This window comes from Suncus etruscus, chromosome 4 (assembly GCF_024139225.1).
Source record: "Suncus etruscus isolate mSunEtr1 chromosome 4, mSunEtr1.pri.cur, whole genome shotgun sequence".
NCBI classification, from domain to species: domain Eukaryota; kingdom Metazoa; phylum Chordata; class Mammalia; order Eulipotyphla; family Soricidae; genus Suncus; species Suncus etruscus.
The window spans coordinates 35,562,182-35,579,465 of NC_064851.1; the positions used below are offsets into that span (position 1 = coordinate 35,562,182).

The 17,284-nt window shown below is 34.2% G+C and overlaps 1 protein-coding gene and 1 non-coding gene across 2 annotated transcripts; both read right to left on the minus strand.

The window, feature by feature from the left end:
- Positions 1-2,577: 2,577 nt before the first annotated feature.
- On the minus strand, positions 2,578-4,058 carry LOC126006119 (3'(2'),5'-bisphosphate nucleotidase 1-like). The gene has a single exon (XM_049771466.1). It carries the CDS (start codon positions 3,950-3,952, stop codon positions 3,026-3,028), a length of 927 nt encoding a protein of 308 aa, XP_049627423.1. The 5' UTR covers positions 3,953-4,058; the 3' UTR covers positions 2,578-3,025.
- A 1,124-nt stretch (positions 4,059-5,182) lies between these two features.
- On the minus strand, positions 5,183-5,310 carry LOC126007939 (small nucleolar RNA SNORA51). The gene has a single exon (XR_007495407.1). It is a non-coding gene; the product is annotated as a small nucleolar RNA SNORA51 (small nucleolar RNA).
- Between the last annotated feature and the right edge of the window lie 11,974 nt (positions 5,311-17,284).

The window sequence follows — 17,284 nt, forward strand, 5'->3', positions numbered from 1 at the left end:
GTATTTAAAGCTAACATTTAATACTCAAATTGAGTACCTTCTAAACTTTTGTCTCTTCCTTAATTCAATCATTAGTAAAAAGCCAAAAATAATGAGAAGGTAATAATTCTTTATTGCTTTATAGCAGTGGTCCTCAAACTATGGCCCATGGGCCACATATTGTATTTGTATCTGTTTTGTTTCTTCATTGCAAAATAAGATATATTTAGTGTGCATAAGAATTTGTTCATAAGTTTTGTTTTTACTATAGTCAGACCCTCCAATGGTCTGAGGGACAGTGAACTGGCCCCCTGTTTAAAAAGTTTGAGGACCCCTGCTTTATAGAATGTAGAATCATAAAACAAAGAATTCTAAAGAAAATAATCAGCTTTTGTCACCACAGTGTTAAATATAAAAGATTATATGTGATCTGTCTTCAAACTTGGGGACAGAGAGATTGTACAGAGGTTAAGATGCTCGCCTTGCATGTGGCTTATTCTGTTCTGATTCCTGATACCACTTGTGGTTCCCAAACACAGCCAGGGATGATTCCTAAGGAAGGAGGAAGGAGGAAGGTCACTTGGTGTGATCCCCACTCAAACAAACAAACATATATGAAACAAAATCACATTTTAGTTGTTGATCTCTACAATGGGTTAAAATATTTCCCTTTGTGCATTTGTCTATTGAAGCTGTTACCCCAATTTAACTAAAGATAGTCATTAAATACAATGGGCCATTAGGTAAAGTTCTAGATTGATGGCCTTACATGTGCACATATTTAAAAAGCTATTTCAGTACACTGAAAATATCGGTCTTCCACAAGTCAGGAACTCTTACCAGAAAGTATACCTGGTAGATTTGTACTTCTAACATTTAGAACAGTGAGAAAGTAGATTTCTACAATAGATTACATTACAATAAATCAAATCAAACATGGGTTTCATAGTATCTAAAAAAAGCTTTTATAGAAACTAAATTTTTTTAACAATCAAATCACTTTATTTCTAAAATATTATATATAAAGATATATTAGTAATAAAAATTTAATCGAAAGACAAATTGAAAGAAATATATAAAATATGTATTTGAAGGAATAGATTATTGCTAAAATTATAACTATCAACCAAAACTTTGTAATGATTTTGTTGGTGGAGGGTTTTATTTTAAACAAGATTTTCATGACTGCTGACTGGTCAGGTCACTAATGAAGTCAGGATGTCTATGGCAACTTAATATTAAGACCAATAGTTTGACACAGCAAATGAGTCATCATTTCTTGAATTTTTATATTGCATGGTATACACTTTGATAGCATTTTACCCAGATTTTCCTCTTTCAAAACAGGAGCCACACTTTTGAATATCTGCCACTGCTTTATCAAGTAAGTTTATGTGATATTCTAAAGCTAACAATGTTCACAGCATCTTTGCCAAGAGTAAATTTGTTCTCATGAAATCAATTTCTTTGCTCATCCAGAAGAAAAGACTCCTCATCCATTCAAGTTTAATCGAGATTTTTGCATTTTATTTTCATCTTCAGCCCCACCTTACATTCTTCTAGCTTATTTCTGTTGCCAGTAAATCTAAACTTATTTCACTGAGTGAAAGACTGAGCACCTCAGATATGGAAAAGGGGTTGAATCAACTTTTTCTAAACATACATTAAAATAGATATTTTCCTTCTATTATTCATGTAAATCTTTAATGGCATCTAAAGTACTGACTCCTTTCTAGAAGTTCTTCAAATTTGTTCTTATTTATATGAAAATTCTTTGCCTACAATGATTTTAGGCTTCTAAGTATACTTTTTAAACAATAAAATATGAAATTAAGTGATGCCTTAGTTCATATGATTCAAAATGGTTATACTATTAGCAAAAATGAGGGAACCAGTTTGGAAATATCTACCAGATCTTGGGTAACATGAGGCATTGTCAGTTAGTGGTGATTTTTTTTTCTGTATATGTTAAGGTACCATGATTTACAATAATGTTAATGACAGTTTCATGTATAAAATATTCCAATGCCACATTGGCCAATCAAGTTCTCACTTTCCAACAATCTAAGGACTCCTCCTATTCACCTCTTCCATACCCTCTTAAGTAAGCTCAGTTCTGTTAGTTCCCAGCTATTTAGTTCTGTTTCCTTTGACTACATTAGGAAAACTTTTGTTATATTTAGAGATCATAGCCTTCAAGTGCTTATGGATGACTCCTGGCTCAGTGCTCAAGAATGACTCATGGCTAGACTTGGGGTCCATATGTCATGTTGACGATTGAACCTGGTTAAGCTGCATACAAGGAAATCACCCTACCTTCTGTATTAGTGCTCTGGCCATCTTAGTAATATGTTTGACATCTACATGTTTTTTCCTCTGAGAAAGATATCTCAATGGTGAGTCTATAGTAATTTGTAAACCTCTGTAAACAGCTGAGCTGACATCTAAGTAGAGTTAATTCATTTAAAGAACACAGAAAAAATAAACATAATTACCATAATTCTTAGGAGCTCTAGCATTTTTTGAATGTCAAAAAATTAGTTTTAATTTAAAGTCACCACAGTCATAAATGAACTGAGAACAGGAAGGTAAACCTGCTTTATGTTTTTTTTTTCAGAATTAAATAATTTATTATAAAGAGACTACCCATAAATGTATTTTCATCAACATGACATTTTTAGTCATTGGAATAGGAAAACTTTAAAAATTACTATGAAAAACAGTATAATTCAAGTTACAACTTGTGTTTCTGTGCCCTAAAGAACGTGTTCACATAGGAATGCTGATTGCAGAGCAAAACTGGACAGTCCACTGGAATTTTTATCAACAGGAGGAGAAAAAGATACACATCACAGCACTTCACAAATTCTCCAGATGCCAACATGGTGCAGGTGATTAGTCAGAATAAGCTCTCTAAATCATTTTTCCACTCCCAAATAACAAAGTCTGAATTGCTCAGTAACTGTGATTAAGGCAGACCACTAATTACATCCATATGATAAGGTGTGGCTTTGAGAACCAAGTGCTAAGCGAAGGAGCCATCCCTTTAGGGGACAAGTGCCTTTTTCACAGACTCTGGAACAAGGCTAGCATAGTAGTCAAAATTCCTCAGGGAGGCCAGAACACCTGCCGAGTTCATGTGCTTCACTTCCTTATTGTACTGAAGGGCATTGCCGTGGATATCAGTTAACTTGCCTCCTACAGCATGTAAAATTACTTCAGGAGCACACGTATCCCACTTCTTACAGCCTGGACTTGCAAACACATATGCAGATGCTTTGCCTTCTATTAGCTGAATAATCTTGTTTCCTGCTCCACCCACGCGAACCACGTCATCAGGGTTCATGGCAGCAACACACTCTGTCACTAGCTTGTTGCAATGGGACCGGGTGGTCGTGATGATGTGTTTCCCTGCGGTCACTTCTTTCAGCTGGAACCCAAAGGCACCTAAGCCCAAAACTCCCCAGATGGTCCTCCCCAGCACGGCATCTGGGCCTGCCTGATAGTTATAATAGGGCTGGTTGATAACTCCAGCTATGGCCTTTCCTTCATAAGCAATTCCAATAAGAACAGTGACGTTGTCAAGGAGCCCTTCAGTATATTCCTTGGTACCATCTAGAGGATCAACCCAGACCACAAGATCTTCCTCCCTGATGGCCTTGTACTGGGCTGGGCATGGCTGCTTCAGTATCTCCTCCCACTGCCCATCTTCAATCAGCTCCTGGTCCACTTCTTGAGAAGGAAGATCCTCTTCCCCAATAATGGTCAGTCTGGGAAACTTGCGTGCCAGTGAGGAGCATATGCTCATCTGAACCAAGCGGTCTGCCTTGGTCTGCAAATCCACGGCGCTGGTCTTCTCCACAATGCCCAGGTCTCCCTCAGCAATGACCTGCCGGACGATCCCCCCAGCCTTCTGTGCAATCGAATAGGATGAGGCCACCAGCCGCATCAGCACTGAGTGACCGGAAGCCATGGTGAGGCCGATTGTGATCAGATGGGAACAAAGTGAGAGGAGTTGCTCCCGGGGTAAGCAAACCGCGCAGTACAGCCACTGGCCAGCCCGAGCTGTCAAAGGAGAGGACCTGGGCGGAGCCAGCGGCTCGGTCTTCTGGGCATGCGCGGAGCTTACCGGTTAGTCCTGCTTTATGTTTTTTAAGCTTTGAAGCCAGGCATTGGCTTTTGCTTCTTATCTGGCATTTAATGCATGTTGTTCAATGCAATCACCTTCATCAATTATCTTAGAAAGATCTTTTGGATAACTTGTGCTGCTCCTATATTAAAATTTGTAGCTGTACTTACATTTTGAAAAAAAAAAAAAAGCATCTTTCTTAAGCCTAAGGAATCAACTTCTGCTAGCTTCAAACTTTTCTGTTGCAGGTTCATTTTTTTTCTCACAGCCTTTAGAGAATTGAAGAGTTAGCTCTTTGCTCTGGATTAGGCTTTATTATGCTAAGAGAATATTGCGGAAATTTTGATCTGTACAAACCACCAAATTCTCTCCTGGCATCTATAAGGCAGTTTTTGTATGTAATCTGGAATAAAACTTTTTGTTTATTTCAATCAATATGTATTACGGTTTAAAACTTGTTTGCTCAGGGAAAGAGATAGGTTTTAGTCAAAGCTTATGCTGATAATCTCTTTGTTGATTTTTGAGGGATGTCAATCCTATGATGCTCAGGGGCTACTCCTGGCTCTTCACTCTAGTTACATTTTTGCCTAGCGGTGCTGAGTGGACATATGGATATTGATGATCAAATGCAAGAAGGTTGCTTGGAAGGCAAGAATCCTATTTGATCTACTATTGCTCTGGTTCCAAGAATATAAACTTTGATCTTGTCTTTCATACTAAACCTAGTCATCTCATTTTATTTAAAATGAGAGAAATTAAATCTTCCATTAATGTGAAAACTATAATTAATTGTACATTATTCTTGTCTCCTAATATCAATTTTCTGAAGGATTTCCTAATCACAAAGTTCTTGAGAACATCTGAGAATAGCTAAGCTTGATAAATGAAATATTCATTGGTAGTCCAGTTAGGAAAAAAATAATATTTATTGATACATATTTATTATTGCTTGACTTATTGATCTTATATGAACTCAATTTATAGCATACCAAGAAAATTGCAAGAGTAGTAACTATGATAACTAATTATAGATAAACATAACATATAAAATCCTTTAAGTTTTTTATTTTATTTTTTTGTCCCCCCATTCACAATACAGACCAGGCGAAGGGCCTGGGTTGAGATGTATATGGATGCATTTACTGTACCTCCTCTTTCTATACAGTGTAAAGAACACAGCCTGTGGTAAGCATTGGGAGGCCTTATCTTATCTTTTCTTTTTTGTTTTTGATTATATATATTATATATATATATATATATATATATGTATATATATGTATGTGTTATTATATATATATATATATATATATATATATATATATATATATATAAACCTTCACCAGTGCAACATTCCCATCACCAATATCACAAGTGTCCTTCCTCCCCACTCCACACTGGCCTGTACTCTAAACAGGCTTTCTACTTCCCTCATTCGGTCACATTTTGTTCTGATAGTACTCAGTGTAATTATTTCTGTGACTGCACTAAATAATCCCTGTGGTGAGCTTCATGTTGGGAGCTGGACCCTCCAATCCTCCTCTATTTTGTCTCAGAATTATTACACAAATGTTTTTCATTTTTCTCAAAACCCATAGATGAGTGAGACCATTCTGTGTTTATCTCTCTCCCTCTGACTTATTTCACTCAGCATAATAGGTTCCATATACATCCATGTATAGGAAAATTTCATGACTTCATCTCTTCTGATGGCTGCATAATATTCCATTGTATGATATATATGTATATATATGTATATATGTATACATGTATATATATGTATATATATGTATACATGTATATATATATGTATACATGTATATATATATATAGTTTCTTTAGCCATTCATCTATTGAGGGGCATCAGGCTATTTCTAGAGTCTGGCTATTGTAAACAATGCTGCAATGGATATAGGTGTGAGAAAGGGATTTTTGTATTGTATTTTTGTGTTCCTAGGACATATCCCTAGGAGTGGTACAGCTGATCATATGGGAGCTCAACTTCCAACTTTTGGAGAAATCTCCATATCGCTTTCCACAAAGGTTGGACTAGACAGCAACCTTTAAGTATTTTAAAATCCATTTAAAGTATTTTAAATGGTGTGTAAATTACCAAGATATGGCAGAGATATGAAGAGAGCATATGTGTTGGCGAAAGTATAAAGGTAGACTTGCTCAGAATAGGGTTGTTAAAGTTTTTATTTTGAGAAAGCAAGCAAATTCTACAATTGTCTGTGAAGTGAATAAAATAAAAGAGAAATAAAATAAGACAAATCTATATGTAAAAGCAATGTGTTATACAGATTGTGTTATGGCAGGCAGATTCAAATCAATTGCACCTTCTTTTATCCCTTACTTCCATGTAGGCATTAGTCACTATTTCTTTTGAACAGTCGCTCTTCTGTTGATTGTGCATACCAGGTATAAATCTGTCTTAAAGAGTTTACATAGGATATTTCTCCCTAGATTCATTTTATAAAGGTATGCTACATGGTTGATTTGAGCAAATTTTTGATCATATATCATTTTGTCAATAAGATCTTTCAAGACTCAATTACTAGAGCCTGCCACCTCTACAACCTTAGTTCTCCTAAATTCCTTTACATTATTCACATCCTACCCTTTTATTTCTATAGAAGTCATCACCTTTTAGTTAGGTATTTATTTACATCTGTTATTTATTGACTGTCTTTTCTTTTTCACTTATGTATTCCAAACTCACTCAGCATACATTTATGACATTTCTATATATTCAATTACAGTGCAAAGTGCAAAGATATTATCCGCAGTCCCTCAGTCAGAAGATTTAGTATTTATGAGCCAAGGAGAAGCTGATATATTTTGAAAACTTCTTATAAAAATGTTTTTATTTATTTTTTTAAGGGCCGAATCAATAGCACAGAGGGTAGGGCTTTCACCTTGATTGCAGCTGACCAGGGTTCAACCCTCAAAATCTCATATCGTCCTCTAGCCTGGCAGGCATGATTTCTCAGTGCAGTCAGGAGTAACTGCGGAGTGCCACCAGGTGTGGCCTAAAAAACCAAAACCAAAATAAAACAAACAAAACATTGTTTTTAAGTTTATATAACCCAAATACACATAAGAAGAGAATTAGATAAATACATGTTTACAAAGTTGAATTCTACAATCCTTTTAGAACCTTCTATTTAAATATATGATTATGAATATTTTTAATTATTGAGTAAAACATGAAATTTTCATAGTACTTGCATACAACAGGTACTCAATATCTATTTTGAGAGAGCACACTAGGTGATGCTCAGGGATTAGCCTTGGCTATGTGCTCAGGAATCATCTGTGGTGGTATTAGGGAACCATAAAGGATGCTGAGCATCAAGCCCAGTTTGTCTGAGTGCAAAGCAAATACCTACTTGCTGTGCTATATCTGCAGCCCCTCAATATTTATTGATTGAAGAATGAGAAAATGTACTTTTTTAAAGTAGTTCTTGTTAATGTTCCTAATATTCTTCAAACAGATTTTATTCATCCGGCATTTATTTATTCATTAATCTATAAAGCCATATTTCTCAAACTGGTAAGCACTGCTGAAAATCAAAAAAAGAAAATGAGAAATACTGGCATAGTTTATACTCTTGAGACCTTTGGATGTTTAGATCATTTTATATGATTATTTTTAACTATCAGTTTTACCAGATAACACTTCAATCAAACACATTCACATAAAACATTAGATAAAAGTGAATCTACTTAGTCCTATTAGAAAATATTTTGGAAGGTGCAGACAATTCACAAACAAAGCTATTAAATAATTGATACTTTTGTTTTTCCATTTTACGCTTGCATTCAGTAGGGTTAGAGTAGTTATATGATATTGGATCTTATAAAATAAAGTGAAAACAGAGCCTCATACATCATGTTCATATGAAGCTAGGTCATAATTTAGGTTATCATTTTTTTTTACTTTGTTGTGATAATTTTTCCCACTTTTTTGACTTTGAAATATTTATTACTCAGAGGAATTGTGTGTATATGTGTTTTTTAAATATAACTTGTTATAGTTAAGATCAATACATAATGACGGTTGTCTATAGGGTTCTAGCAACTGTATCATGTAATCCCAGTGTTTCATCTAATAATTACTTTTAATTTTTATGGAGAATTTCCACTTTTAGGCCATTTTCTCTTATAGCTTCCTGTTTGGTTTCAGGTTCACATAAGGTGTTCTTAATTGTACTGCTGGATATTTGAAAGAAGAACAATTAAATAAAGTATATTTCTGGTTCTGGTGACACAGACTAAAAATGCCTCTGGACTTGAAGAAACTTACTACTTAAACAACTATAAAATAAAAATTCCACAAGAAGTTTTTATCATCTGATCACATTATGCCACTCGTTATAGATGTCTTCATGAGAGTTAAGTGATAAGGTTTTATAAATTTCTGTTTCTATAAAATTCCATAATTAGGATCCTTGAAATAATTGCATAATATATAAAATAAAAACTTTGATATAAATTGATTATATAAAATATGAAAAGAAAATGTAAGAAACAATATTCATGGAGGCCAGAGCAATAGTTTAGCAGGCAGGGCATTGTCTTCCATATGACTGACCTGGATTTAAATCCCTATACTTCACAGAAACCCCTAAGCACAAACAAAGACAGACATTATCCATAAGCACTCCAGGTAAAGTCCAAAAGTTAAAAAAAGAAAAAGAGGGCCCGGAGAGATAGCACAGCGGCGTTTGCCTTGCAAGCAGCCAATCCAGGACCAAAGGTGGTTGGTTCGAATCCTGGTGTCCCATATGGTCCCTCGTGCCTGCCAGGAGCTATTTCTGAGCAGATAGCCAGGAGTAACCCCTGAGCACAGCCAGGTGTGACCCAAAAACCAAAAAAAAGAAAAAGAAAAAAAAGAGATAGAGAGAAAATAGAATGATACTTAAAAATATGTAGTTTGAAAGATATAAGTTTTTGCATCAGATAATCAACCAAAACTATATAACCTTAGACTTAATTGTTTAGTTCTTGCTAAATCGTCCTGTTAACAATCAGTATACAGTCACTAAGAAAACTCATTCAAATTTTGACTTTATTTTAAAAAAATATGTCTATTCTAAACTTTTTCCAGTGTCCTTCCCCAAGATTGAATTGAAAACTTTCTCCTTTTGCTTTCTTCCTACTTTAGAAAAAGTTTCCTTAAACCTTTATTGTCCCCTTCCCTTTGTTGTTGTTGTGCATCTTGGGTCAAGATACTCACATATATTTTCTTTGTATTGCACCCATGAATTTTGTTGTATTGTGAAAAATTTATGCATTTTGGTACCAGAGCATTGAATTTTGGGTGAGGGGCAGTGCTAGAAATAGAAGTAAATTATCATGTTGGGATATATTAGAATTTGTTGATATATCCTAGTAATATAGGATACTAGTATATTTTTTATATATATATACTAGTATATATATATTTATATTTATATATATATTTCTTATATATATACTAGTATATTTCTTAATTTCACTTCACTTTTAATTAATATTTATTAATATAGACTTTTACTATACCTTCCATTTCCTGTCTTATTAAAGTTTCTTTTATTTTATTAACTCATTTTCTCAAGGAAGTACTTTTATAATAACAATATATAACAGTTTTATAAGTTCTTTTCTCATTTTAAATAATTTTAATTTTCAACATCCATTTCCTGCCTATTCAACATATCAGTGACCAAAGCCAACTCTTTTGATAAATCATTAAGTTTAATAAATGATTTACAGAATTTTTAATTTCCTCCTGTAAAAGTTTTGGATCAACAGGTAGGTATGACTGAAAAGATCTATAGTTCCACAATAGTACATAAGTCAAAACTGACTTAGAGAACATTAGAATGGACCCTGAACAAAGACAAATAATTCCATATTTAAAATAATGTAGGAGTTCGTGTTGATTTTTGTTTGTTTTTGGATTACACATGATGCTTAGTAGTCCAAGTTTAGTGCATAAATGTCATTCCTAATAATATTTGGGGACTATAGCAATGAAGATTAAACATGGGTTACTGTATACAAATCATATATTTCAACTATTGAACTAAGGGGCCCTTCAAGGTCCATAACTTGATTGTTTTACTTAGGCCATTTGTGTACATAAAATTTAGTTTCTTACTATAATCTAGTTTTGCATTTATTACTATTGATTATGTATGTATTTTATTTACTCTTAATTGACATTTTTGACTACTTCAAAGATTTTTGTCATATTAAAAAATGCTACTATGAACTTAAGAGAAAAATCCAGTTAATACATACTTGAGTTCTCTAGAGAATCAGGAGTTTCTCTTTAGAAGCAAGTTTATCTATCTTAATGAAGAGGACACGTAAATGTCCAAATTTAGGATACAAGGCGATGCCGAACAGAATTAAAACACTTGTACACTAATGTATAATCCTTGAATTATTAAATATGTTAATCCATATTCTAATCAATCTGAGCATTGTTCAACTTCAAATTCCCCTTAGTTCAGACATGCAAAAGTTATTAGTATGATTTTGATTTTGATTTCTGTGCTAATAAGCATATATGCTTTAATTTGATTAGGAATTTGTTTTGTTTCACTTTCTATGAAATGCTTGTCTTTTCATTTCTATGAGACATTCTTTAGGGTTGTTTGTCATTTTCTTAATGACTTGTAGATCGTAATTCTCTATATGTTACTGTATAATAAATGTTTCCTCAGCTTGTATTTTAACATTTTTATAGATCACTATTCACATTTAGTATTTAATACACCTCGAATTGATTTTTGTGCATATATGAATTATGGATCCAATTTCATTTTCTATGGGCAACCAATTATCTTCAGATAATTTATTAAAAAATAAATTAAAATTGCATATTCTTCCCACTATGATCTATAATATCTGCATTATCATAAATCAAGTTCCCATGTACTTAAGTCTGTTCTGTGATCTATAGTTTATTCAATTTGAGAATTTATATAGCACTTTATCTCTTCATTGTCTTAAAATATTTGTAATAAATCTTAATATATACATTTGCTTTTTAATAAAGATAACTCTTAGTTTATTAGACTAACTGTTTTTGAGATAAAATTTTAAAGTTCTGAAAATATTGCATACCCTTTTCAAAGTTACCAACCATCCTTCTACAACATATCCTTCTTCAATAATATATTAAAATTGGGGCCGGTGAGGTGGCGCTAGAGGTAAGGGTCTGCCTTGCAAGCGCTAGCCAAGGAATGACCACAGTTCGATCCCCCGGTGTCCTATATGGTCACCCCAAGCCAGGGGCAATTTCTGAGCGCTTAGCCAGGAGTAACCCCAAGAATCAAACGGGTGTGGCCCAAACAAAACAAAACAAAAAATATATTAAAATCCCTTCCACCATAATTCTTACTGTGCTTCTCTCTCTCTCTCTCTGGTACCCTTAGTTCTGTCTTTAGAGTCTATTGTTTTATCTTTTACTTTTCTCCCTTCCTTTATTTTTTATGTTCTGCATATGAATGTAATCATTAGCATTTGTCTTCTTTTAATTTATTGTGCTTAGTATATATCTCCTTTCACTACATCAATGTAGGTGCAGATGGTAAGATTTTATTTTTATTATAGCTGTAACTTTCAAATATGCTTTTGTCATTCTAATTATTTACTCACTTGTCCTTGAACTCTTGAATCTATTCATGTAACACTATTGAATTTAATACTATTGATTTTCTTCTTATTTTATTTTTACTATCTTGCTTTTCCCCCAAATTTTTCCTTAGGAGGGCACCCAACTTCTTATTTATCCCACCTGAATGATCAGAACTGCCCACTCCTAAATGGGCAGGTAGAGGAGTCTGCTTGGGGGGAGAGAGGGATTAAGGATAGTTAGAGAGAAAAGTATGGTAGAAGCAAGTACCAACAGCAAGATTCAACAGAGATTCAGCATCAGATTCAGCATCGGCAAAGATGCATCAGCAGTAGCATCAACAAAGGGAGTTGGTCAGCAAGGAAGCTTGGAAAAGGCAACTGAAAGGGAGATAGAGGCCAAGAGAGTCAGAAGGAGTAGGGAAGTACTGCTAGGAAAAGTCTTAGCATAGAAGCCATGTGAGGAAATGTATATATTAGGTTAGGACCCTGAAATAGAGCTGGCTGACTCCTGGAACTTCATCTGACTGCTTTGTGAATCTCCGCAATCATTCTGCAACCTTCGAAAGGCCAGGCCATTGGCACTGCGGGAACTGGTCTAGTCCAGAAAGTCCTCACCATCCCCACACCAACTCTAGGACTCTTTTCATTTATATTAAAACAACAGTTATACGATGCAATTTTAGGTTATTTTATTAAATCTCATAAAAATTTCCTGGTATCTTGTTTAGGATTACATTGAATTTAGGAAAGTAAGTACTTTTATAGCATTTGAAAGCTGATGATGTTTCAATTTATTGTTTTAAAATGTCTTTAAATAAGGTCTTAGACTTCCATTAAACCCTTCATTTTTGTTGCTTTTATTCCTAGGAAATTTATAGTTTGGTATCTAAGTGTAATGTTTATATTTAAACAATACTGCCTATTATACTACTATACGAATAATATTAAGGTATTTTGTGAAGATGGTTGGGGGGGGGGGGGTTGTGGACGCACCCAGCAGTGATCTGAGGTTACTCCTGGTGCTGCACTCAGAAATAATTCCTAATAGTGTTGGGAAATCTATGGGGTGCTGAGAATGAAATTCAGGTTGGAGTAGGAAAATGCCCTATCTGCTGTAATATCTCTCCAGCCTCACAATTAAATGCATTTATATTGATTTCATATTAAAAACTTTCTAAATATCTATTTGAATTTTAGATACGATTATCCTTGTAGGCGAATCTCTTACACAGCAATATTCTTTTTTTTTTTTTTTGTGGTTTTTGGGTCACACCCGGCAGTGCTCAGGGGTTATTCCTGGCTCCAGGCTCAGAAATTGCTCCTGGCAGGCACGGGAGGACCATATGGGACGCCGGGATTCGAACCGATGACCTCCTGCATGAGAGGCAAACGCCTTACCTCCATGCTATCTCTCCGGCCCCCACAGCAATATTCTTTTTCTTCCATTAAGAGATATTTAAAATATATGTAAAAATGTAAATATTAATATGTATATTTGTTCATTAATCTTCTTTTGCTTCCACAGACTTCTAATTGAGAGATTAATATTCTATTATTTTTATTGAGTTAAAAAATTCCTAAAACCTCCTGGCTTCTTTTAAAATCTATTTTATTATTTTTATAATCTCTTGTTGCTTACTCGTTCTTTGAGACTTGACTTAACTTTTCCTTTATTTATATACTAAGTGAAGTTTCTCAAAGAAAACACATTTGTAATGGGATTTATTGTAAGAATCTTCACTGTACAGTTTATTTCCTCTTCTCTATTTTCTATAACATAGAAAAACAAGTTATTCAGAATTTATCAGAGGCTCAAAAACCATGCAAGAACCATCTTAATATCCTACTTTTATATTTCTCTTAGGTTCTTGGACTTGTTACCTAAATAATTAATATGGATGGTATATATGCACATATAAATTTTTATATAAAATATATGCATGTACATAATATATAACAAATATAGATACCTATATAGTGGTACTTATATAGCTATATCCCTAATTATAAAATATTTGGGAGTAACTGCACTTTTTGCTCTTTTTGTATGTACATATAAATTTAATATATTAAATATACATAAATGCATTTTATAACTGATACATTTTTACAAATATGTAATTTATTCTTTCTTACTTCTTTTCTTAATTATTTTATTTACACTTTTATTGATTGGTTTCTGGGCCACACCTAGCAGTGCTCAGGAGTTACTCCTGGCTCTGAACTCAGATATCACACCCTGGCAGGCTGGGAGACATTAGGGATGCCTGGAATCGAACTGGGTCCCTCCCAAGTCACTGCATGAAGGCAAACGCCTTACCACAGTGCTATCTCTTGGGCCCCTCTTCTTTCCTTGCTGCTTTTCCTTCCTTCCTTTTTCTTCTTTCTTTCTTTTTCTTCTTCCTCCTTCCCTTCCCCCTTCCTTCCTTCCTTCCTCTCCCTTCTCCCTCCCTTCCTCCCTCCCTCCCTCCCTCCATCCCTCCCTCCCTTCCTTCCTCCCTCTCCCTCCCACTCTTTCTTTCTTTCTTTCTTTCTTTCTTTCTTTCTTTCTTTCTTTCTTTCTTTCTTTCTTTCTTTCTTTCTTTCTTTCTTTCTTTCTTTCTTTCTTTCTTTCTTTCTTTCTTCTTCTCTTCTTCTTTCTTCTTCTTCTTTTTTTCTTTCTTCTTTTTTTGTTTCTTTTTCTCTTTTATTCTTTCTTTCTTTCTCTCTCTCTCTCTTTCTTTCTTTCTTTCTTTTTCTCTCTCTTTCTTTCTTTCTTTCTTTCTTTCTTTCTTTCTTTCTTTCTTTCTTTCTTTCTTCCTTTCTTTCTCTTTCTTCCTTCCTTCCTTCCTTCCTCCTTCCTTCCTTCCTTCCTTCCTTCCTTCCTTCCTTCCTTCCTTCCTTCCTTCCTTCTTCCTTCCTTCTTTCTTTCTTTCTTTTCTTTCTTTCTTTTCTTTCTTTCTTTCTTTTTCTTTCTTTCTTTCTTCTTTCTTTCTTCTTTCTTTCTTCCTTCCTTCCTTCCTTCCTTCTCCTTCCTTCCTTCCTTCCTTCCTTCCTCTTTCTTTCTTCTTTTTTCTTTCTCTTTCTTTCTTTCTTTCTTTCTTTCTTTCTTTCTTTTCTTTCTTTCTTTCTTTCTTTCTTCTTTCTTTCTCTCTCTCTTTCTTCCTTCTTCCTCTCTTTCTTTCTTTCTTCTCTTTCTTTCTTCTTTCTTTCTTTCTTTTTCTTTCTTTCTTTCTTTCTTTCTTCTTTCTTTCTTTCTTTCTTTCTTTCTTCTTCCTTCCTTCCTTCCTTCCTTCCTTCCTTCCTTCCTTCCTCCTTCCTTCCTTCCTTCTTTCTTTCTTTCTTTTTCTTTCTTTCTTTCTTTCTTTCTTTCTTTTTCTTTCTTTCTTTCTTTCTTCCTTCCTTCCTTCCTTCTTTCTTTCTTTCTTTTTCTTTCTTTCTTTCTTTCTCTCTTTCTTTCTTTCTTTCTTTCTTTCTTTCTTTCTTCCTTCTTCTTCTTCTTTTTTCTTTTCTTTCTTTTCTGTCTTTCTTTCTTTTTCTCTCTCTCTCTCTTTCTTTCTTTCTTTCTTTCTTTTCTTCTTTTTCTTTCTTTCTTTCTTCTTTTTCTCTTTCTTTCTTTCTTTCCTTCTTTCCTTTCTTTCTTTCTTTCTTCCTTCTTATTTCCTTCCTTCCTTCCATCCTTTCTTTCTTTCTTTCTTTCTTTTTCTCTCTCTCTTTCTTTCTTTTTCTCTCTCTCTTTCTTTCTTCCTTCCTTCCTTCCTTCCTTCCTTCCTTCCTTCCTTCCTTCCTTCCTTCCTTCCTTCCTTCCTTTCTTCTTTCTTTCTTTCTTTCTTTCTTTCTTCTTTCTTTCTTCTCTTCTTTTCTTTCTTTCTTTCTTTCTTTTTCTTTCTTTCTTTCTTTCTTTCTTTCTCTTTTTCAAGAGAAACTTTCAGTTGGTGCTCCAAGTTCTCAGAACTACTTCTGCTGATACTCAGAAAAAAGGCTCTGCAGTTCATTGCCAGGGTAGTATGATGCAATGTTTCCCAGACTCTTGTTATCAGGGTCTTCTAGGACTCACCTGCTGATGCATAAACATTTTGGGACTCCAAATGTATATCCAGTGATACTCAAGGAACCTTGTGGTGCCAGTTTTTAAACGTAGGCCAAGAGCATGCTTGCTCTGTTACAACTTCCTATCCTATTGTTTTTATTTCATAATCTAAGAATAAGGTCAGTAGTTACTAGCTCTTAATATTAATTAGTTGTAGACATTGCATTGAATTTACGATATTTTAATGCCAATCAAGGAAAACTATTTTCAAAATTTTATCTTATCAACATTTTTTTTGTTTGTTTTTTTTGTTTTTTGTTTTTTTTTTTTTTTTTTTTTTTTTTTTTTGTTTTTGGGCCACACCGGTGACGCTCAGGGGTTACTCCTGGCTATGCGCTCAGAAGTTGCTCCTGGCTTGGGGGACCATATGGGACGCCGGGGGATCGAACCGTGGTCCGTCCTAGGCTAGCGCAGGTAAGGCAGGCACCTTACCATTAGTGCCACCGCCCGGCCCCCTTATCAACATTTTTTAATAATTCTGACTAAAGATGATAGGTGTATTTGCATTTTAGTCACAACCACTTTTTCTTTTTAGGTCAGGGGAGAAGTGGGTATGGGTGGAAGGGAGAGAAAGAAAGAGGAGGAGAGCAGAGGGGTAGGGAAGGGAAGAAATGAAGGAAAAAGAAGAAAGCAGGGGATGGGAGGACATAGTTCTCAACCACTTTCAATAGTGATAACTTTCCTTATTTTTTGTGACAACTGGCTAGTTATATTAATATTTTACAGATAAAGAAATAAGTAGCCCAAAAGTGACTTGTAAGTCTTAAAATTAGGAAATGCATAAGCCTAGGTGAGCTGTCCTCCTACCTTAAATGCTGTGTTCAACTCTCCCCTTACTTATTCTCTGAATATGATACTTCTAAATCTTATCACTATACCTATATATTTTATATAAATAACTAATTGTTTTTATATTGTTTTCAATGTAACAAATTACTGGAAAATACAACTCACTACAAGTTGTGATTGCAAAATGAACTTGTAAAGTGTGAAATGTTTTCAGCACAGCACCTAATTCAAGTACTTTAATATCTCCTTTAAGTGGCTATACAATATTGAGCCACCTTTTGTTTTCTCAGAACAGATCTTTACCTTGGATAGCTTCAAAGAGAGTAGTTTGATCACAAGTCTATTAGATACATATGCACATCAAAAATAGACAAGAATTTCAGAAAGGAAGAAAACATGTTCTTATGGTCAAAGGGCAAAGGGCATTCATTCAGACAATATACTAAACATATGTTATTTATATGCCACCATTTTTTTTTTTACTGCTCTTCAATGAAAAACATCTTGTTACTATAGTAACTTCCACATTGCATGCTATCTTTGATACTACTACATTATTTTACTAGACAAATAGAATGACACATGCTTAAGTTGTTTCGAAGTCTGTTATCAAAGCAGAGTTTAAAGAATAATAATAACATGTATTCATTTTCCCCCTCTTTATTGTTTCAGTTCAGAGACATTGG

Bases quoted from the DNA above. Each gene is read 5' to 3' on its own strand.
- LOC126006119 (XM_049771466.1), bottom strand. From the start codon at position 3,952: ATGGCTTCCGGTCACTCAGTGCTGATGCGGCTGGTGGCCTCATCCTAT.